The sequence below is a fragment of the Phasianus colchicus genome, chromosome 1, assembly GCF_987193195.1.
Source record: "Phasianus colchicus chromosome 1, bPhaCol1.hap1.1, whole genome shotgun sequence".
In the NCBI taxonomy this organism is placed as follows: domain Eukaryota; kingdom Metazoa; phylum Chordata; class Aves; order Galliformes; family Phasianidae; genus Phasianus; species Phasianus colchicus.
In genome coordinates this window covers 59,845,228-59,869,025 of record NC_143436.1, presented here as the reverse complement: position 1 = coordinate 59,869,025, position 23,798 = coordinate 59,845,228, and the positions used below count along the sequence as shown (strand labels likewise).

The following is a 23,798-nucleotide window of genomic DNA, read 5'->3' as shown; positions in this document are numbered from 1 at the left end:
GAAGGCAAATGGGAAAAAAGAGGAAGAGAGGTGTCAGAAGCTTGGGAGCATAGAAACATTCCTGGGCCACTTTGGAAGACAACAAGCAGAAGTAATGAGATGAAGATCAGTGTGCAAATGAGAGTTTAGCAGCAGGCTCACAACTCAACATTTATTCTTCAAATATTGAGAAGACTAAGAAATAGGTTGTGGAAGAATTCTTTTTTGTTGTTGTTGAAACATCTTCAACTAACAAAAATCATCTAATTTCTCTGAATACTAAGTTTAAGATATGAATTACTTGGATGTTTGTAAGACTTGAAATAAAAATTTCATAGTATGTCATATTCACTATGAAGTAAGTCAACACTCATACCTCGTAGATAAATATGTCTATCTACAATCAACTATCCATCAACTATTCTTTTTTTCAGTTTAATGGGAGGATAGAACTGAGGGAAAAACCAAGGGAGCTGACTACTGGAAAATGTTTAAGAGCTAACTTACCACAGGTCATGTTTACGTGGAGTGTTATAGCTGCCAGAAAAGGACTGGCTCTCATAGAGCTATGCAGCATCTCTGTTTCTTGACCCTGGAACTGCTGGTTTTGCTCTGACATCAGGACAACTCGAGTCAATCTTGCTCTAAGAGAGCTGAGGTTTGTAAGGCTGGCTAGGCTCTGCACAGAGCCTGTGCAGTGGATCCACTGGAGTCCTCTCCTTCCAGGAATACCCTGCAGAAACACAGAGTTGCACTCGTTTTGCAGCTGACAGGCTTCCCAGCTGGAACTTTGTACAGGGCAAAAGTGACTGTGTTATTTCCAGACCCAAACTGACCCTGGAAGCAGGAGAAGGGAGAGACTCTTCTGATCTTTGACCTGTACCATTGTTCATGCCTTTTTCCTAAGGTGAACCATAGCTGTCCTCTCATCAGCTGTCTGTGATAACCGTTACCACTGATAGTTCCTCTTGGCCTTGAAGAAGGTAAAAGTTATCTTATAAAAGCAGAAATAAATGATAAGTGAAACTAGCTAGTCAAATATTAATCTAAACATTTTTTTCATGAACTATGAAAGACACACATATATATATAAGAAGAAGACTTATTTTTTTTTCCTCTAGCCCTAATCAGACATGTCTCACCCTATCAGATTGCAGTTTGAAAGAACCTCTACAAATCTCAAGTCAGCAAGATGGGCACGTGTTTTACTAGCTTCTGCCCCATTCTCCTTGGCATATCGCATTTGTCTTTTGAGTTGGGAGGTTCCCTTGTTCCTTGTCTTCAAATAGAGAGGATTGATTCATTGTCTTCATAGGACTTTGATATGAGGCAACGTGTTTCTGCCTCTGCACAGCCAGAAGATTCCTTGTTTATTTTTTTGCCCAATACTTTTGACTCATCCTGTTAATTCATTCTTTTCTATTAAACTGTCATCTCAGAGAAGAAAATAATAAATTACCATATAAATGGGGACAGCTTCTATATTCAAGTAAATTGTGAATTACATCTTCACAGACATGTTGTCAAATTCCTGAAAGTCAGTTGACATTGGATAGTGTGACACAAAGCTATAGATTCTCTAAAATATTTAGCTATCATAGAAAGGCTTTCAGTTATCCTGGAGTGATTAATGAAAGAAAATGTGTTTTAAAAGACTGAAAAAAGCCTCCATTTGTTTGTTTTTTTTCCTCTTCCAATTAAAAATAGATTTCCCTAGTATATTCCATATCAGACATACGAAATCTGTAACACTACCTGTTTAAAAAACATAACAACAACAACAACAACAAAAACTTTGTCTGTTGATTGGCTCAGTTTAATCCTTTGAGATAAAAGAGAAAACCTTCTCTAAGGATAGCTAGGCACAATTGAAACTGTTGTATATCAGTCATTCATTCCCAGCATCTTCAGTATATATCTCGGGATTCTTACTATTCTTGGTCTTAGTGATCTCTATAGAATGCTGTCAAATTTACTGAATGTCAAAACGTACTGAAATGTTCCACTGCATTCTACTGGGTCTTGAGCAGGTGGGACTAAAAATGCTTGCACAGAGAATTTTCACCAGGGACATTGCTGATGTCAACAGAAGGCAAGCCCATCTCTCAGATGCTAATAACCCCATTTAGCAGCCCTGTGTTGATTAGAGTCATCCAGTTTATGGACTGGAGGGCAGAGCACACATTGCGACATGAGGGAAATGCATTGTTTTGGTGGCTGAGTCAGAGGGAAGCACAGGAAAATATTTTTTTCTGAGATTAGCTCTCAGCAAGTAATTTATAGTTGCACATGCAGTTCTCATATGAACAGATGTAGCTTCACTGAGCTTGTTATTTTAATGCTCTTACATCAGGAGCTGATTAGCCCAATTAAGACTGGGTTTTAGATTCCTAATGAAAATCAGCACTGACTAATGTGTGAAAGAAAATCTCTGAGCCCTTCACATCTCCATTCCTAGCAAATGGCTAAAATGTTAAGAACTGAAAAGCCTGAACAAGCCTAACCTACATTAGAATTCATGCCTCTGAAGCTCCAAAAGGTGCTGTGTTGATCTGATATTGCCATAGGACTCTACTCACTTCACATCCTGCTGAACTCATTAAAAATGGACGTGTGCATTTTGTTTGTAGCATAGCTCTCTTTGCTTTTTATGACTGAAATCATCACTGACTTGCACTTCTTTGTTACGGAGTTCATGGAGTCATTAAAGGGTTCTTAGGACTCAGCCAGCTTGTACCATGTCCCAGTCATTCATTGCTTCACAGCAAGTGGAAACGATAGGGAAATAAAAAAGTTTGTATTTAATAACTCAGTGCTTTTCTCTGAGGTCATGCCATATATAATGCTCCCCAAGTGTCTTCTACAAAAATGTCAACGTGTCCTTTCATTTAGCAGCTAGATTGATACTCCTACAGGCTTAAAAATAATGGGAACAGACCTCTTCCAGTTTAACTTTTTTTTTTTTGTTTTCATACAAGCAAGTATGTCTGACTTTCCTTGTCTTTATGGCATGTGGCAGTAAAGGCATGTTTGAAACTATTAATCTTCGATAGAGCGTTTCAGAAGAAAGCATTCTTTTACTTGACAAAATCAGAAGTTCCAAGAGCAGAAAGACCAAATGCTGTCTTCCAGTTTTCACCGTTAAACACAGTATAACAAGAAGTCATTTCACGACTGTCATGGCTTTAAATAATAGGGTTGCACATCCTGCAGAACATTTAAAAGGATTAAATACAGAAGGAATAAAGTGAGCTCTGGCACAGCTGCTTGGATGTAAGTAGATAGGAGCCTCTTTGAATTTCAGATGTGTACATGTAAGCCGTATGCATTCTGATTAACTATTTCCTAGCATAGTGCTCAAGTACTTCACTCTGAGGGAATGTAGAAGAACAATTCAGCCTTTTTAAGTCACGTGGGCCACTAGTTACAGGTGTGACTGAGGGTGAGCCAGATTCTATGCATGTTGCTGACACCAAGGAGAACTGCCACCACGTGAAGTAGGGAGATTGCTTCTGTTGAACATTTCATATCCAGGCTGCATGATGCCTGCAGAATCTGGCTCTCTATTTGCGTGCTCTCCCAAGTCTAGCAGATGAAGGGGCTTCATAAAATGTTTGCAGGATGCTGAGATATTAGAATATGGTCATAAATCAGGCATTTGCGTTATTCCTGGCAAAGCCTGTTAGAACAGTTTCTTCTGTATTTATGAAACCTATCCACACCTTTTTATCACACAGCATTCTGCTTTCTTCTTTCTCACTGTCTCCTGTAATTTGTTGGAGAAAACTTCACTTCGGATTTCTGCAAACTGGTTCATTTAGAATACAACATTAATTTTTTCTTTGGCCATAATTTTCCTTCTATAGTTACAGGCTGCTCTGTCTATCAGGCACCACTTTCCTTTTAGCTGAGCTTTGTGCTGAAGTGACAGACCCTTCTATTGGGGTCTGTATAGGTTCAAAGCTCTTGCATTCCTATGCTGCAAGGACCATAGTGACCATCTTTGCATATAAGAGAATGGCACAATATCCTTTCTTTTTCCACTTCTTCTTCCTGACACAATGGTACCTGCACTAGCTGTACATAAATATTTCTGAAGTAGTTATCTATGTACTTGAGAATATGTCCAAAACCCTCTCCTGCTATCTGAAGCAGGAAGAAACTAATCATTTGGTTATGCTTGCTTCCACCCACTGGAGATCAGCACAGATTTTCATGGGAAGCAAGGAGAAACATTCTGGTCTTGTATAAAAAAGAAATGTCATGGTGCTGGATATGATGCTCACTCCTTGTGGGAAGCTGTGTAGTTCTGTTACCATCCAGATTCCTGACAGAAGATCACTCACAGGTTCTTCCACTTGACTGAGACAAAGAATAGAAATGCATTTCAGAGGCCATCCATGTTCTAAAGAGAAAAGGTTACTGGTGTTGAGTTTTAAGTAGCAGCAATTAGAAAATGAAATTCTTTCCTATCACATGAAGTTTGATCATCTCATTTTATGTAACTCCTTCCCACTGAACAGATAGGTTGAGAACAATAGATCTCAAACCACGCTAGAGACAAAAAGTGATCTCTGGTCGTTCTCCAGGTGGTCTGAATTTCTCTAATGCTCAGAAGGTGTGTGCTGTCTGACAATCTGAATCATGCAAGCTGTGGCCAGATTAATGTAGAGGAAACTTTTTTTTACACTTGTAAATTGCAGTAGAAAACAATGAGCCCCCAAGCAGGTTTTCTTCATGTTCAGCTATTTCTCTTAACTCCTCCAAATACTATGGAGTACCTGTTGTATCAATTCCTCCCTCCCTTTCTCTATGAAAAGACATTCTCAAAAGCACTGTTTAGAAGTTGTGAAGACTTGCAAACTTTTTCTCAAAGATCATGATGAGATGGCATCTATAATAACTGCTTTAGGGATATAAGTTCTTTGGAGAAATTTTGGGTAGCTTTTTTGACACTTTTTATATTAGATGTAAGTAAAACAACTTTATCATCTGCAGAAGAATGATGGGTGTAAGGTTTAAATTCACACCCTGAATCTAGCCCATTATGGCTGTCTGTTTAAAATAAAAAAATGGCCAATGTTAAGGGAAGACGAATGTAAATGTCTTCACTGCTTCTGAAAAGAAAAAAAAAGGCAACAATTAATGTTAGTGCTATCAGGAAAAAGGTGTTTCTGTCAGATAAGGAACCACACGAGCATTCCTCACTAAATCTCTCCATCAGATGCACAGCCTGTGTATTGCTGTTACTAACCCCTTGCTCTGTAATCTCTCTGTATATATGTCTAATTTATCAGTTTCTTGTAGATTGTCAGCAGCCTGCTGCCTCCATACCGCCACACGGCTCACAACTAGCCAGGGGGCCAGATTGCCAGAATGTCAGGTAAACTGAACTAACTTTTCTCTTTGCACATAGCTGCATGCACGTCTGCAACTCCCCTTGTCTTCCTTGTTCAAAACCTCTTTGCTACGGTTTTTCACTAACAGCAACTTGAGCAACAGTGATGATTTCTGCAGTGACAATACAAACACGAACCACAGATCCATGCACTTACATTGATGCAGAAATGTTAAAAGAAGGCGAAGTTGTGTCTTGCAGCCCTCATTTGTTCTTTTTATGCAGTTTCTCCACGTTGCCAAAACAGCAATGATTTTTCTGTGTTGCCTGATAAATGTACTTAAATGGAGGACTTGATTTTTAGGGCTGGGCACAGATTTCCATTTTTGTAAGGTGGCATTTTAAAGACACTTGTGAGATCTCAGCAGGCACAAAAACCAACTTAAAAAAAAAAAGAGATGACAGTACATTTTTTATCAGTTCATAGTATGTTCTGTGCACATAGTCGCTTCTCATTTGAAACAGTTTCCATTATTTTTAGATCTTACCCTGATCTATAGCAACCCAGCTGATCTACAGCCCTATTTGCAATGAAATTATTTCCCACAGAACGCTAAGTGTAGAAGCTTGCTGTAATAACGCAGACTGGAGGAGGGATGGGGTACAGCTTTCAGGCTGCACATGAGGCACTGCTGAGCACTCCTGCCAGCTCACAGGTCCGCCAACAGCCTTGGAACAGCCCCTTCATATGTGCTCCTCTGTTATTCCTCCCCTAAATCCTATCAAACTATTGCTTCTGCATTTTTAAATATCCTTCTCAGAAGGGAAAAGCTACATCACTTAACTCTGCTATGCACTTGTTGGCAAGCATTGCCTTGTTCAGCAGACTAACCTGCAGAAAGGAGCACATTCCAAGGGAAAGCCTCAGGGCTTTTTGCATTGTCCCTCAGTGCTTCCTCAGTTAGAAAGATCTCATTAGCCACAATCAGAACTGGATATATTGCTCAAGAAGCCATTCTTGGCATGTTTCCAAACTAAAATCATAGTATACAGGAAGCAACAGTGGCACACAAAATGGTTAATTTTGTAATATGGTTAATATTTAAAAAAATTAGATCAGTCATCGTACAAAGATGACATACTGGTATACTTACCTGAACTACTGACCTCCAAAGGGCTGTAATTTTGTACCACGAGATTGGTACTCTTTTGATTAAGAAAAAGCACCGTAGTATTTTTTATATATCAACACTGATGCCTTCCTTGTCTTGGCCGCATAGCCGTGTAGCCTTGTAAAGCAGTGAAGCATAACAGACTTGGTGCAAGAGAGTATGATGGTATGAGTTTGTGAATGCTTTAAATGAAATGATTGAAATCTGGAGTGAAAATCACTGGCTTTTTAAGAACCAGTTAGGTGAGTTTGTTCAGGTTTTCTATACCCAGGAGGGGAAGAAGGCAGCAGCTTGTGATGTCCTTCCTCCTCTTAGAGTTCCTCCTGTGTAGCACAACTGCTTTCAATCATACAGTTATGTCAGATGAGGAAGGTATTGTATTAAAGCTGTGTCCAGCCCTGAAGTCACCCATTTTAAGAGAGAGCTATGCTTGTTTTTTAAGTTCTTGCAGTCATGTGACATCTCAATGGCATTTCACCTAGGATCAAATGATAGTGTAAAGAAACTTCCACATCCTACAATATGCCTAATCGTGTTCAAACTAGTTTGATCCTGATGAAGCACAGAGATCCACTCTGAACTTTAACATCAAACACAGAGAGCTTTCCCTCATCCAATACCTATGCTGAATTTTAAATGGCACTTGTGCATCTCTTGGTTTTTCACAGTAGTTGTGAAAGTGTGCTGATTCCAGTCATCTACTCAATTTGATTAGCTGTACGTCTGTCTGTCTTCTTGCTCATGCCTGCATGTTTCTGCTAGAACCTGATCTGGAGAATCTAGGAGAACCTTTTGTTAGAGATTTTCAAAGGAAACTGAAGCAATGTGTGAGAAGCTAAACTCTGCATTCCATGCCTCACCTCAGTTTCTAGGTCCAGAACTGTAGGCAGGCAACCAGACGTAGGCCTATCCTGAAAAGTACTGGATGTTCACCCCTTCCTAGCATCAGTAGCTGTCTGTTTGATGTATTATATTGCACAAGATAAAACTAATACTGTCATCCAGTGTTTACAAGAATGTGTCTGTCTTTGGACCACATGCTAGACCCAAGTTGTCTAAAAAAAACCAATCAAAACCAAAACAAAAGTCCTGCAAAAGATACTGCAAATTAAACCAATATTCATTATTTTGTAAGAAATTATAATTTCATTTCATGTAAAATAGGAAATAAAAAATAGGGTTAAATGTTAAGGAAATAAGATTAAAGTTGAATAAGGAAAAATGCACGTGAAAGAGTTGCATTCTGAATATATCACTGGTCTGTTTGTATTTTCCATTGCTGATTCGTTACAGTTACAACCTATGCCAGAAAATATTGCATGTGAATGACGTCTTTAAGAAACAATTATTTACTAACACCAAAGGGCTTTGCATGATATTTTTCAATTGATTTTAGAACTGTACGATGAGCTTTGTGAGTTCTGGGAGGGGAGAGAGCTGATTAAAAACAAATAGTAATAACATGAAAAATTACATGGACCATATTCAGCAACTGAATGGATATCTTTCCAAATGATAGTAGCCTTTAAAGAGAGGATTACAGAAATGTTTAAAAAGAAGCAGATATCCTTGGGCAGAAATGTAACAATATTCTTATTCTCAGTTAGTAGCCAACAGCTTTAGGTTCTTCCATGTCTTTCTGTTGCTTCATGTTCCTAATCTCACCTGCCACCCTCTACTGCCTGTAACTGTCAATGTGCCTGATAGCTGAGCTCCAGGATCTGCTGCCACCATCACCTGTCCTGCCATAGAAAGCACCCCTGCATGTCACTTGCTGGTTCTGCTTGATGGATAATGCAATTTTTGTTTAGATAGTGCTGCAGTAATTTGCATAACCAAACCGGCTATACTGTTCTTCTGAAAGGAGAATGGCACAGCAGTACAGTGTTAGGATGAGATTCAAATCTACTAGGATTATAAGTGATGGGTGTATATATGTTGCTGCAAAGGTACCTTTACTGATAACCTTGTAATTTTTTTTTCTCTTCTCAATGCCCCTAATATTTATTATCGGTTGAAAAGGGAATGGTGAGACAAAGTTTTCAATTTCTTTTGTGGACAGAAGTATATTTGTATTTGAAAGTGAGAAGCCACACAGAGTTACTGTGAAGAAAATAAAGGATGTAATTCTAAGTATAGTACTTCCTAAATGGAGCGTATTCTGGAATAGTTTTTATTACAGTGTTTGCAGTCAAGGTTGATTTTTTGCTGAAACAGATGACAGAATGGTAATGAGACTGAATGTATTTAGAGGAGAATTCTACTTGTCTCAGAGGTCCTGTTTCAGGTCATTACTGCACATAACTAGTCTCAAGTATGGCCATTTTCTCAGCAGTCCTCTCCCTTGAAGCAAGAATTTCATATGTTGTTTATCTTTAAAGCTGGGAAGAAAGCCCCAAAAGACAAATATACCTCTGCTAATGAGAAAGGAAAACATTGAGTTTCTATTCCTTTTTGACAATATAGGAGTTCTTTTGAGGAAAAAAAAAAAAAGAAAAAAGAAAAAAAAAGAAATGGGGTAGCAATGGAGGAGAGCAAGGTTGTCTTTCTAGAGTAACGTGACCATCTTGTTTGCCTTCCCCACATGTGCCATGTTGAAGTTTTAATTTGCTTTTATTTCTCTGAAGGACTTAGTAGTGCTTTTTTTAAAGACTACTTTGAAAGCTTAGGAAGTGCTGAAGCCTAGAGATGTCTCCTCATGAGTGGATAGCTTCTAGAGTAAATGCAGACCTTTTGGATCCATCTCCAGACACTCCTGAGACAGACTCATTTGAGAGTGACAGAACAAAAAGATGACTACAGCTGTGGAAGTAAACACTTAGAGAACGCAGGCTTAGTGTCTTCTCAGAGTGTTTGATTAAATAAGCTCAACTAGTAAGTTTCAAGAAAATATTTTGAATGAAATATTTATGCCTAGGTGGTTAGTTTTAGATGATATATGAACGGAGGAGTCATAGTCCTAAAAAGCAGTCCTAAAAACGCTTTGGGACTGACTGACTCAGCCAACTTCAAAATGGAACCTATGATGTCCTGAGCTCCTATAACTCACGCTCACCAGCCATCTTGTAATCAAGCAGCTCATCTTCAGGGGCAGAAACATGAAGCAGAGTTTAACTGAAGACATGCAAGTTCCTGATCTTCAAAGAAGCCCAGAGGTGCAGAGGCTCCAGCTCCTGCTGAACTGCAATACCTGTGGATTTTTGGGGCATAATCTCCTCAGCTCCCTTGATTTAAAACTTGGACTTTGCCATCTCCTTTCTTAATGGCAGTAGTCCACACTTGTTTCTGTCTTCTGGGAACTGCAGTGCTGTTTCTTTGTTTCCTGTATGTGGAACTACAGACACTTTCAGTACTGCTGGCATTTCCAATGGCAGACTTTCAAATACTGCTGGCATTTCAAATTGATTCATTTCCAGCAATAGACTAATTGCGTGCCTTCAGCCAGCACTCGATAGTCTGTACTGCAGAGATAATTTGCATGGTTTTAAAAGAAGGAAAATGGAAAAAAAGCAGATTTTCTTTAAGACAGGGCTGTGAATTGATTGTGATTCATCACATATCACACTGCTGAGTTTGGAATAACTTCAAGACCATAGAATGTTTGAAGGATTAAGGAAAAAAACCCTACTCCCAGACATATTTTTTGAATAAATTACATTTATTTGTATTCTGCTTTGGAATCTTGCTTTGCCATATGCTTACCTTGAAAGTTTAATGGCTGACACTTAGCTTGGCATCAGCTAGATGAGCTGAAGTTCACCTTCATAAAACAGGATGAGCCAAGGCTGAGGAATGATTTGGGGCTCACTTGAGCAGCATCTGCATTGCCCTCTGCTGCACAGTATACACTGCTGAGCTAAGTGAGCAAATCTGTGTAGTTGAAGCTTTGCTTGAATGTTATGGGACTTTGCACCAAGGCGTGGGGGTGTGTTCATGTTAGCTGCCCTTTATCTTTCTGCTGGCACTAGCAGACCACAACTCCAGCCACGTCTGATTTATTGAAAGCTAGTTCAGCCCCTCTCTACCATATGACAGGGAACGCTATAACTGCACATGTAGAGGCTTGAGGGATGGATGCTGTCATTGGAACAGTTGTTCATGAAAAACAGTCAACAACAGAAAAAGGCAGAACTGAAAATGATTCAAACATGTAAAACAAAAAACTTGGAAAGTTTTGATCACAAAATACATAGTGTTTATGTTGCCTGATGAGGAAGGTTACACTGTAGTTATTTGAATGTCATAGTTCATAGCTCACATTCAGTAGCAGACAATGTTTTCACAAAACGATGAAACCTGACTTCCACATTAGCACTCTCCTAGAGCAATTAATCATTTGTGGATAAACAAATAATTCTTAACCCTTGTATAAAGAATGTGTATCACCCTTCAAATTTGCTTCCCCTTCTCACAAATGCGTTCATTTCTCTACAGAGCATTTTTCATCAGAGCATTTTTCATCAGAGCATGCAGACGGCAGTATGTGTGTGTACTGTGAACTGTGGAGCAGGCTATCTACAGCATTTCATGTCATACATCCAGGTGTCACTCAACGTGTGCATGCTGGGGATTTTCTTTATTTGTGCTGTGTATCTAAGGATGCAGATTTAGGGATGAGTTTTCCTCACCTTTTAGAGTTTGTTTCCAGCCTTGAACAACTTACCTGCACGTAAAACTTTGCCGTGTATTTTAAGTACTTCTTTTTCTTTCTAATTTTCAGTCCTAGTGCTCTTCCAGAAGAGCAGCCACATTCCAGCTCTCAGTGTGCCCCTCTCAACTGTCTCTCTAAGCCTCCTCCTTACCCCTAATCTTCATATGCAACGTAAGAGAAAATGCAGACAGAGTGGAGTTCATGCAACAAAGGTTCGGGTTGTTCCCAGCGAGCGGGTAGACAATCCTGCCTTGTTGCTGCATCGATAAGTCTGGATTCATATCCACTGCTCTGGCAACTGAGGGAAGGTTGAGAAGAAGAACACAAAGCACAGAGCCCAACCTATCGAGAAGACTTTTTGTGGTTCCTCTGATTGTATTCAAACTTTACTATCACAACTAAAGTGTAGTGAAATTTAATATCTCAACAGAAATGTTCCTCCCAGCTGCTTGGCTTTACCTCTGAAATAATGAGAGACTTAAGCCAATATTAATAAAGTATGTTACTAAACCCTACCCTCATAACCTCTGAGTTCAGCCATAGGAACCAGTTCACATTTTCTTTTGTCCTTAAGGGTGTGATATTTCCTTCTTACTTTATTTGCACCATAATTTTGTGTTTATAAAATGCAGTCTTTTTTGCAACAGTTGTATTTAATTCTTTTTTTTCTTTCTTTCTTTTTTTTTTTTTAAACAAGCAGAAATAACTGAAGTGAAGAATGACTGTTAATATTAAAGAGAGGCTTGTTGTATTGGCCAGCACACGGCCAATTTTTATTGCACAAAAATGTTGGCAGTGGGTTGAATTGAAATGTTAGTGATGACTATATTTTGCTGCTGCACTGATATTGTTTATGCACTTGTTCTTTAATTCCTATTTCATTAGCTTCTGGTTTTGTTCAGGCTTTTCACTGGAAGATTACTATTAGCTTAAGAAGGAGATGAGAGGATGATGTATTAGTTTGTTTTCCGTTTTGCTGCATTGTAATTCTATTTTTACATTTCAGACAAGTAGATGAATTGGTGCTGTTTTTTGGGGTTACTTTCTATTTGGTATCTGAGAAAAAAAAAAATAATCTAAAACAAGTATAATGCCGTGTGCTAATTAAAAACATTCTTTCTTCCTGCTCCCATATTCAGGATACTAGCTTGAGGCCTTACCCTGAAAGACTAGTATGAATGGTGAAGTTGCAGGTATTCTGTGTGAAATATTCTAAGGTGAAGTAACTCCTGCAGGCAGACTTAATGGTGTGGATCAAAGTTAGCAGGACTTTAGTGCATTTTTTCCTTGCCAAAAATCAACAGATACAGAACCTTAGCTCATGTCAGTTTATGACAAATACTCAGGTGATCTACACTACACAGACTCTATTGCAACAGTGCACAGTGCTCCTAGTTAAAGGTTCTTTCCTGTAAAAGCTGAATAATCTGTTGGGTTGTTCTTTTATTTATTTATTTTTTTTAATAGCAAGTTTCAGAACAAAAGCAAGGATAGCAAAATTTACTTTGCACAGTACCTGACAGCAAGGTAAGCTGCTAAGCTGTAATGGTTCAGCACCTCTGGGCTTCTCATCTAGTCATCACGTAGGAGAAGTCTTCAGTGCTGCCTACCTGTTGGTTATTAACAGTCCTTGCTCTGTCAGGTGGCCTTAATTTATTTACAGAACAAAGGCTTAGATATTTCCACGTCTTTATTCCTTCTCTGCAGTGTAAGTATGATTTACAAGTGGGAAACACAGCGCAGCCTAAGGTACAGAGCAGCTGGACAAAAACTGCTGCAGATATGATTGAAAAATTTTTTTCACATTCTGCCTGAGTCTGAGAAAATGAACTCAGGCTTCTGTTAGAAACAGTGCTTACCAAATGTTATGATACACAAAACATCAGCAGAGGAAAGAATCGGTGACCAATCAGTGTGCCTAACAATTATTATTTCCATGGTACCAGTAATGAAGGTGCTGTAAATAGAAATATTCTCTGTAATCAACGGTATGTGTCACCTGTAGCCTTGGCAAAGCAGCTGAGCTATTGTAACAAAACATTCAGAGTCAAAGGTGAAGAAAATAGGAACAAGTTGACATCAAATTCTGATCAGATTGAACAGACAATTCTCGGCAGTGTTCTGCTTACGTTTACCATGCAGTTCATGTGGTTCTTCTTGTATGCATTTACATAACTATTCAGTGTCATACTTAACCTACATGTTGTCTTGTCAGAGAGAAGTCAAATAAAACTCATTCAGCTCAATCATATTGTTTGATATGAATATTAGCTGCTATTTTGATTTTTACTAAAAAGTAAACGACAACAAAACCATTTTTGTTGGAGGCAAATGGTGCCTCCCATGAGCACCTCACAATTCCTGACCTTGCAGACCAGTGTAGGGTGTAGCTGTAGTTCTGAAACAGTGCTGATGCCTTTGACCAGTAAGGACAGCTATTACTGATGGTTAAGCAGAAAAAGAACTTGCATTGCACATTGAGTAGAGTTACTGCAGGCTGTACTTGGAATAGATTCTCCTATTTTCATATCTAAATCAAACATATTCCCTGAGTTTTAGTTAAACAGGAATTCAGTGAAATGCATTTCTTTTCTATATAGATATGAATATATTGGAAAAAATGTTGTAGTGGAATGTTTGTTTGGTAATGTATTTGTTTCCAATTGTGATTTGCAGAGCAACTTTGGGAAATTGAAACATGCCGGTATGTCCATGTCAATTAAGAGTTATGAAACAGCATTAAATGGTATAGAAATTGTGGCCCTGTTTTATAGAACTAAGTGGGTTTATTAAATTTTTTATCCTCTTAAGCTTTAAATTCTTCATTTCTAAGTTTTCAATTTACATTTTTTAATATGTAATAAAGCAAGTAAATGTTGGAAATCTAAGAGATCTAGAAACAAACCAATTTAAATGTACAAATGGCTGTAGTTATTGCATTGTAAGTTATAAAACTGTGTAGGTCCCCGGGGACAACTTTTGTCAGTTAACCAGTACAAAATAAAATGCATATCTTGAACTTGAGATGATAAACTCTTCTTTTTTTACGTAGTGATTGATAGCATGCAACTTTGTGAACCATTTTGTAGGAAATATTTGCGTACAGACAAGAACAGACACAAAAGCCTGTTTTTTTTGGGTTTTTTTTTTGAGTTGCAAAATATACTTTCTTTTCCCATTTAAAATTGATTTATGGTGGGGTGTCATCTATTCTGGTTTTTAAATAGTAAGTAAAAAGGTTACAGATGTTTTCCACTGGTTGGTTGAGCGTGCTCTGAAATGCTGAAATGTGTCCTGCACGGGAAGGAAGCAATTCAAATTCCGCTCTGATTTTCATATCTGAAATGAAGATGAAGTTTTTGTTCTCTGTGATGGCTTTAAAATTCCTTTGGATTTGAAACGGCATTTTCATTTCTGCTTTAGGGAAACTTAACTTTTCAGTGAAATGGCACAATTCTGGAAATCCAGTTTGTAGGGTATGTATAGAAATGGAAAAAAAAAGGGGGGGGGTGGGAGATGAATAAATAAATATAAATTGTAAGATGTAATAGTATGAAAAATATATTTTCTATCAGAAGGTTATTGGAGGCTTTAACAGAAAGAGGAACTATTATCATTTCTTATGCTGATTGTGTGGATATTTCTGGCTTCTTAGTGGAGACAGTATTGGTATTCTTTCTGGTTGATCTGATTGACACCTCTGTGCTTGCTCCATCCCCATTTTTCATAGTAAATGAGTGTAAGCATAGCTATTCAGCAGGTTTCATAGGTTGAACTGTAATTAATGTAACACTGCAAGTTTTAATGCCAAAACGACCGATTTATTTTTGATTAGAAAAGATTGTTAACATGCTTAAGCCATTTACCATATTTAAGTGTTAAGAAAAAGATTGTTCTGTAATATAACCTTACCTAGGAAATGTGACCTCGCCTGTGCAGGCTGCTCATGCTAGGTGTGTTGCAAATACTGCAGTGCAGCTGTTTATAAACACAGCCCAGTTCCCATCACACTGCTAAAGACACCTGCAAATCTGGGCCCTTATTTTGATACCAACTTTATTGTTCAGCGTGCAGTGCCATTGACAAGAGCTGTGCTGCCATATCTGGATTGACCACCATTGTCATCATCATCAGACATAGATTACATGAGCCCTTCTGAGGTCTGTTTCCCTGCTTTGATGAAAAATGTCCATCCATCTAGGATATAGGAAATCTGTGTTTGAAAATGGCAGGCACTGATGTTTTACCTTTGAAGTATAATACTTACTGTTAATACCTCTTTAAAAATTCCAATCACTTTTCTTCAGTTTTCCTTTGCTGTGTTTAGAGTGAGTCTGAAAGGAATATCCAGCTTCAGACTTTTCTAATCACTAGAGATTTTTTATTTTTTATTTTTTAAGTATAATTAAGCATCCTATGGAAAAGAAAAAAAAAAAACAAAAAAAACCACAGACCAACCATTGTCTTTCATCTTCAGGCACAAATGCATATAAATATGCAATATAAAATATGTGCTTGAGATTCTTCACATCACGTAGATTTTCCATATCCATAATTAAGCCAGAAAATTCTTATTTCTTCTCTGATCTACATACTCCTCATGTTAAAAAGGCAAGGGGGCTATCACCAAGACTTTATATTTCATTCAGAGGTACATGTCTTAAATCTGTATTGGATCTGTAAGGGAACTGCTTAGTCACAGCCTGAAACAGTGTTTGAGCACCTGGTGAGGGGACACAGCCAGCCCTGAGAACACAGGTGGAAGTCATTCACCTGTGTGACTGGAAGGGTTGGAGCCTGGCTCTATCCCTCCCTGCCACCAGGGAAGGATCTCTGCTTGGAGATTCCTCCTTTTGGAGTCGTTGGCAAGCCCTGATTCTTGGGATGGGTAAGCAAATCTTTCTTTGACTGGATTGCAACCATCATTCTTTTTTGGGCAATTTAGACCTGCTTATCTGCTATTACTTTTCCCTACAGGATTTTAATCTATTTCCTGTGGAGTTCTTCAGAAGGCTCTTATGAAATCTATTAAAAACCAAGTGACAAACTAACAAAAAATAAAGGAAAAAATCTGATGTTCTGTGACTGATGTCAACATGCAGGCAGACTCTAGGTGATAAGGCCCTCCCTGTGTTTCAGAAATGTCTTTCCATGAAGCTCCACATTTGTTTAGTTTACCATTATTCACTGTTAAAGAAATAACAGAGAAGAGTATGTTGGTTTTTTTTTCCTCAGCATTTGTAAATTAAATTATGTAGTGACTTGATTTGAAGAACACTTTGGAAATAATGAAAATGATTGATTAAAAATTTTTAGTAGACTAATTTGATAGCTGAATTGTTATTCAATCAGATGTGAATAAGAAATAAGAGTTATCTAGCTTGTTGGTATTTTTGTTTGTTTTTTCCTGTTCGCTGTCTTATTAGTTATTTCCCCATTGATTTTCAGCCCTATGGTTTGACTGTTAAAGGGTTAATTAACTTGATCCTTTATAAATAACTTAAAAAAAAAAAAAAAAAAAAGAAAACTGATGTTTTGTGACTTCTGTAATCTATTGAATGTTATCATTTGCATGATGTTCTGTATCTAACGAACCATTCAGATTGCTGTGTTCCTTTCACAAGAGTTTTAATGTTGGTGGAGTTTGTGACAAACACAAATTTGTATACTGTATGTTTACTGCTGTAATAACTCAGCTACTCCTACATTGAATTGACGTTATGTTGTCCTGCCTTCTTGGGGTTAAATGATGGAGTGCTTCTAGATGGTGAAGAATATAAAAGTATGTATGTTTATTTGCTGAAGACTGAGTATTGGAAACTCTTCTTGTTGCTATTTTTTGTTAAAAGGAAAAAAAAAACTAGTTAAATAATCCTTGTTTCTAAAAATGCATCATTTGTTTTTGAAAACTGAAGTAATTCCCGTGTAATTCCTTGTAGACAATCCTAGATAAATGCCTTGTGAAGGATTCATAAAGTCTGTGCTTGTACATGTGTAATATGATCATGCAGCCAAATGGTTGGGAAAAGCACTCTAGTACTGAAGAAAATTAAAAAAAAAAAAAAAAGCCAGTATATGGATTCTTACATCTTTATGTTCCAATTAAAATTACAGTGTAATGCATAACTGTTCCAGTGAATAAACTGGCCATTTTTGTTCATTTACCTCCATGCTGTCTGGTCTACTTGCATTTCTGTCAGTTTGCAGTGTCTTGGCTTGTGCTTTTACATCGATTTATGCCTTGCAGGTCTGTAACTGTGAATGGAAAAGGTATCAGAATGAAAGGAAAGGAAAGTGAGAAAGGAAATAAATACCAAAAGGGAATCAGAACTAAATCAAAGATGCTTCCTCTGTTTTCTGGGATGGAGGAGATAGTAAAGACTGATTCACCAGATATGGTTTTCAGCAATCTTGAGTATTCTCTAAAATGCTCCAACATCGGTCTGAGGTCTCAGTTACACGAGTTTTGTGTAAGATGCAAATCTCTACTATCAGGGAATGGGTGAGCAAAGGAAGTGGTAGAGTCGAACTAAAAGTGGCCTGGGATTGCTGCGTGCAGTACAGCATATTGTGGCTGCATTTTTAAGGTCAGAAAACTCCTTTGCTTGTCAAAATGCCTGGCTCTGGGAGCAAGTGGGCCTATGGCCCGCAGTCCCTCAGCAGCCAGGCCTGCGGTGTTTCAGGTGCGCAACTGTGGTGGGCAGGTGGCTGCTGCAGCTCCTGCTATGACCCTCAGTGCGCATAGAGACCCTGAGGGACAGCAAATGTGCAACTTCTAGAAGCTTCTAGAAACTGTTGTTGCATAATCATCCTAGCAAAATTATGATTGTTTGGGGTAGAATTTTCATCTGCCAGGCATTCTTCCTCCCTTTTTTTAATGAAAAGGTTTTCTAAGAACAAGAGAGAAAGTGGACTTTCCTTCCTGACTGCATTTGTTTTGAAAGCAGTTTCTCAGAGGGTCCCTACTTCTCTAAATGTTCTCATGGCTCAGTTGATTTGAGAAACTGCTAACCCTACTTGCTCCTGCCCCTTTCTCTGAATCATCTTTTCAAGTGGTCCCACACAGCTCTCATGGAGGCAGCGCTATGAGGTCAATGAAATGGTCTGAGTTTAAAAATGTACGCGTTTTTAATCTAAAAATATAGATTGAATTTCCAAAGAATTTTAATCTGTCCCTTGGGAAGCACTGTTACCTCGTGTTCTGAAGTGGGAGGTGACTTCTGACAAGTGAACTACTGCATTTCCTGTAGCAATGTGCCAGATGATAATGGAGAAGATCCTGGAGCTCAAGTTCACCATTACTACCACTGTATGTTCTTGTTCCTGGCTGAATCCTGCAGCTGTGTTCAGAGAAATGCAGAGTACTCCCAATAGTGGCTGAGGACAGCAGGTGCTGTGGTTCACCTCACAGTGCCACAGACAACTGTTAGGCTTGAGCTCCTCAAGTTGGGCTCTCAGAAATGGTGCTAATTCTGAGCAGTGCTTAAACCCTGATTTCAGGAGACCATTACTAAGAATAAAGGTACTAATATTGGAAAGACATGTTGAAGAGTGTGACATCCACTTCTCAGGCTGCAAAAAAAGACTGTGCAAACCAGTCTGTGGCTGGTTTTATCTACAGAACTAAATATAGAGAAAAATGGAGCTAAAATAGATAATTTATGTATTCCGGGAAAATATTATTTGAAATAAATAAAATATTTATTTCAACTAATAAATATAATTGAAATAAAGCCAGATGTGCTAAAAGCACACAGGCGCAACTGCTTGCCTCTCAAAGGATGGTTTGAGTAATTGCCTGAATGAAAAGTTATATTTTTCCACAAGAAGAAGGCTTAGTGCTAGAGCTGATAACTCAGTGGAAGCTAAATGATCCAGGAAAAAAATGCTTACCTTTGCAAAAATGATTCCTTTGCGATTGGAGCAGTAAATTAGTAAACATACACTTCACTCATTGTTTATAAATTCTCATGTTGTATGGGAGCTAGCTTCAGGAATGAGGTTGGATGACCAGTTCTAGAAAAAAATTTAATCATGTATGATTATAAAAATAGTTGAGAAAGTGGTATTCGTGGTATGGCTACATGTAAGAGACTATTTAAAGATTAGGAATGTAACATGGAAAGCAGTGGGAGTACAGGGTTCCCTTGGAGATCATATTGGGGGGTAGTGGAGTTGCTGTCCCTGGAGTTTTTCAAGCAATGGGTGGATGTGGCACTGAGGGATGTGGTTGGTGGGCATGGTGGTGACAGGCTGACCGTTGGACTAGGTTATCTTATTGGTCTTTTCCAGTATTAATGATTTTATGATTCTGTGACATCCTGAATGCAGAAGGTTGAACCCTGTATTTTTTTACCCTCACAGAAAAGAGAGAGACATACAGTAACCAGAGAAAAAAGCTATTGTGTTTAGTGTGCATTTTCTATCCACCTACACTAGACTGAAGTGCTTTGTTATAAAGATAGGAAAGCTGTTTCAGGGACATACAGCTTCCGTAAGCTCAGATGATATGAACTGATCCTTCAAGGGAGCTTTTCCTACTAACAGCTTATTAGTATTCTAAGGTGAAGTGACAGCTATCCTTCGTGGCTCAATGGCTGCTACCATCAGGCATTAGAATACAGGAAAGTTACTTAAGAAATCAGGTGGATTTTGAGCTGTGTTATTCCAGGCTGGCTGGGAAACTTGATTGCCCCAAGCGAATGGACATTGCTTCCAGCTCACTGCATTGAAATTTGACCTAAAGAGATCCTCAGGCTGGAGCAGAGCTTGCCTGGACTTGAGATGGCTCCATCTGGTTTTTTGAGTACTCAGCTATGTAAAAGAGATCAGAAGATGATGGGCACAACAGGTAAGTACCTCGTGCAGTTTGAAGATGTGACTGAAAAAATTTTTTCCAGCTGGTTTGTGACTCAAATTCAGTCAGGCCTAGTGTAAAATTCAAACAAAAGAATGTACTGTGTACAAATACCAGCAATCTCAATGTCCCGCGTTACTGAAAAAGGAAATGCCTCTGTGGAGGCACAACTGCTTTCAAAGGCTCTTGTTATCTAAGCCAAATGCAAACTGGCTCTTTTTATCTTCAGAGTATTCTGTGCGTGTTAATTAATTCTTGAAACGTCTTTGCAAAATGGGTACTGTTATCTCTCACAGGTAGAGAAATTGAGACTGAGAGGATAAAAAATGTCATCAATGTTTAAGATGAGCCAAGTCTCTTTACATTTTACTCTCCACCTATCTGTATATATCCACATTACATACATATGAAGAGCTAGTGATTTTTAGATGTGGTTACTAGGTATCATCAGCCAGTTTTAGGCCCATGCTACAGAAGCTCTGTTGCTCTAGCTTCTGGGTTTGCTCAGGGCTGGTTCCCTGTCTCTGTAGTGCTTGGTATTAATAGATCCTTACTATAAATAACCAAAGTTTAACATCAACAGTCTTGTTTTAATATCCTTAGACCTATGCCTTCCTTCTGACTGTGTCAGGCCTATAAACTAAAAAGGCAATCTGACTCACTAAATCCAAGATGATAACACTGCCTAAACATGGGAAAACATTTCTTCCACTAACAATGTTAGTGCAGTAGAATATAGATTTCTGGTAGAGAATGTGGACTTCCTGCAAGTTGACAGCATTCCCTTAAAGACTGTGCTCAAAGTCATGAGCACATATCTGTGACTGAGCCCAAATTAAGATTCTGGAGTTTTTGAATCATAGAATCATAGAATGGCTTGGGTTGGAAGGGATCCCAAGGATCATCCAGTTCCAATCCCCCTGCTACAGGCAGGGCCACCAGTCTCCAGATCTGGTACTAGACCAGGCTGCCCAGGCCCCCATCCAATCTAGTATCTGAAGTTTCAGTCCATGCTCAAAGCACCTCTCACCCATGCAGTTATGCTTAGTTGTGTTTATGCTTGAATATAAAAATGTGGCACATTTCAGGATTGTAAAGATATGCCCATCTGCAGTCAATATAGCCTTGGAAGTATACTGCAGAATCTGAAGTAATGAGTTCCAAAATTAGGCATTGTTAGATCTCTGGAGAAAAGGTCTGTTTGTGACATGTAGTTTCCCAATAATGTATTGAAAAGTCAAAGTATGAATGAAGTGCTATTTTTGACATGTGGTGTGTAAAAGAGAATTTAAAAGTGGAAGAGGACCAACGAATGGTCAAATCTTTTTCAGAGCCTTTGCTCCAAATAATCTCATCTCAAGCCATGAAGATCCAAGGAGTCTATGGAGTGTGGAATACAATGAATGCACACAAAAGTTGGTGAAGCTAACAGAGGAGTCTTCAAATGCAGCAATAGTTTTGAAGTCTTTCTGTTTAAAGTTATTATTAATTACTAAGAAGTGTATATATGCCTGATTAGCTGAAATCTTAAGTGCTTGGCAGCTTGTTTTTTAGAATTAGGGGAAAAAACAAAGCTCAGGGAGCATTGTAACACTGAGATCAATATATTTTCTTCCAGATCTGGAACTAATAGTACTGCCTTTCTTTTTATGTTTGATCTGCCTGTTGCCCTTTAGGTGTTGACTTGCTAAGGAGAGAACTGAATCATTTTGCTTTACTCCTAAAGCATTCATAGAGGCAAGGACATATTTAATGTATAGAAAACTTTAACAGCATATGGCAAGAGATTTAGGATATGTGGTACAACTTAAAGAGCTGTCATTCTTGTCCTGGGAATTAGACACCATTCCAGTATCTCAAGTGAAGAACTTACACCATGGTGGGTTTTTTAAACACTCTTCATAGCAGCAGTCAAGTCTCGCTGCAGAAGGAAAGAAGAAACAGAAAGCAAGATACTTCCTCAACCATAACTTGCCTTCTCTCTCCCCTTTACTAAAATAACCTTCCAGAAGATTGTTTTCACCTGTAGTTAATCTAAATCAAAGCTAAAGTACTGTTGCTAATGGTATCTGAATATCTGATACTAATTGGATAGTGGGAAATACATTTAATTAACCCATGGTGGTGATAATGAAGAATATTCTGAGACCTCTAAAAGCAATTAGTCTTGTTAAGGGCATGCCAGTCTGGAAGATTTATCTAACAAAACTAATTAAATTGTAATTACCACTCTAAGCAGCAGTCCTTCCTTAGAATTAAGGGATATATGGGATACCCTTACCTCAGCACCATTTCTGTAAACTCCAAGAATTTGTTTACAATAGAAGATCTATTTCTGCACAGCAAAAGAAGAGGATAAGATGCAATTAGCATGGAGGCTGTATAGAGCAGGCATGTTTCTTCCTTTAATTGTTCCAGTGCTTCTCTTGTAGAGCTACCTGTTAGCATTCATCTGGTGTCTTCTGTGTGGTAGGTAAGGAAACCCTGGCTGCAAGGGTTCAGTAGGTTTTTTAATTAAGGTGGCTGGAAGCTGACAAATCCTGCTGCTTGTTGGCCCTCCCTTTGCTAGGGCACCTGATGACAACAGGACGGTGTTCTGTTTCACGCAATCAAATAGGACAAAACAGGAGAGATATATTAAGAATGTTAGTGAAGGGGCTAAAATAAATTGTTGTGGCTTTTCTTCTGATGGCTACCTACTCATCCTTTTTTTTTTCTTTTTTTTTTCTTTTTTTTTTTTTCTGTTCCAGCAGTAAATACCTAGGATTTGGCTAAAACTTCCTGGAGTTCTTGTTATGGCTTACTTCTCATGTGTGGCTTTTAATTCACGTTATTGACTCTGCAGCTGCTTCTCACATGGAAGTAAAACCAATCCCAAGAGATGGTGCGTGCTGCAGTTTGTGCTGGGGGAGTAAATACTAAACAGCTGGATGTATTTTTTGACATAAGCCAGCGTAATGCAGTAAATCCAGTGTCCTCTTGTTCTGACACACGCTGGGTGCTTCGCAGGGAACAAACGCAAGGCTGGAGTCCCTCTAATCTTTGTAAACCATTCCCCAGACTAAGACAGAGTCAACAGCCTCAGGCTGAAATTCACTTTGTCCTTGAAGGCTGGATTCTGTGTTTGCCTGCTGATTTAACTGAGGCTAAGTAACTCCCTTATGCTTACTTGCTTGATCTGGGTATCTCTGTTGCACAGGCGGCAGCTACTTTGTGCATTATGCTGTTGCTGCTACCATCAGAAAAGAATTTTCATCTGGAATGTGCATGAGATCCTGAGATGCATGAGATTCTTCTTTAATTAGTATCCTACTCTATCTTCTGGCATATCAGTTCTTGTCTTCGTTTTACTGCTGGCAGAACAGGTTTGAATCTTCAGTTCACAGAGGATCCAAATACACTGTGAGATGTTCCTTGGCTTAGTCAGGGAAATAATAAGTATGGCTTTTCTGTGTAATAAGCTGCATTTTAATCATGGAATCACTAATGGTTTGGGTTGGAAGGGACCTTTAAGACCGTCTAGTTCCAACCCCTGTGCTGCAGGTAGGGATACCTCCCTCTAGACCAGATTGCCCAAAGCCCCATCCAGCCTGGCCTTGAATGCTTCCAGGGAGGGAGCATCCACAACATCGCAGAGGAACCTGTCTCACCACTCTCACCACAAAGAATTTCTTCTAAATCTAGACTAAATCTACCCTCTTCCAGTTTAAAACCATTTCCCCTTGTTCTGTCACTACCTGCCCTTATAAAAAGTCCCTCCACAGTTTTCCTGTAGGTTCCCTTCAGGTACTGGAAGGCTGC

At 38.7% G+C, this 23,798-nt stretch overlaps 1 protein-coding gene and 1 long non-coding RNA gene across 8 annotated transcripts in view; one reads left to right on the top strand and one right to left on the bottom strand.

Annotated features, from left to right (window-relative positions):
- Window positions 1–16,825, top strand: part of BICD1 (BICD cargo adaptor 1) — a 175,523-nt gene extending 158,698 nt beyond the window's left edge. For 2 of the 7 annotated variants that reach the window (XM_031589825.2, XM_090144648.1), the window contains exons 8-9: window positions 5,287–5,362; window positions 11,210–11,345. In XM_031589825.2, coding sequence (XP_031445685.1) covers window positions 5,287–5,334 — 48 coding nt within the window. In that variant the 3' untranslated portion in view covers window positions 5,335–5,362; window positions 11,210–11,345. Of the gene's footprint in view, window positions 1–5,276; window positions 5,363–11,209 lie in introns of all 7 variants that reach the window. The other 5 variants (XM_090144642.1, XM_031589826.2, XM_090144655.1 and 2 more) reach the window with 4 other exon arrangements.
- A 245-nt stretch (window positions 16,826–17,070) lies between these two features.
- Window positions 17,071–20,416, bottom strand: LOC149919650 (uncharacterized). The gene is made up of 3 exons (XR_016468623.1): window positions 19,034–20,416; window positions 18,334–18,480; window positions 17,071–17,395 (listed from the first exon to the last, which is right to left on the bottom strand). It is a non-coding gene; the product is annotated as an uncharacterized LOC149919650 (long non-coding RNA).
- Window positions 20,417–23,798: the final 3,382 nt, after the last annotated feature.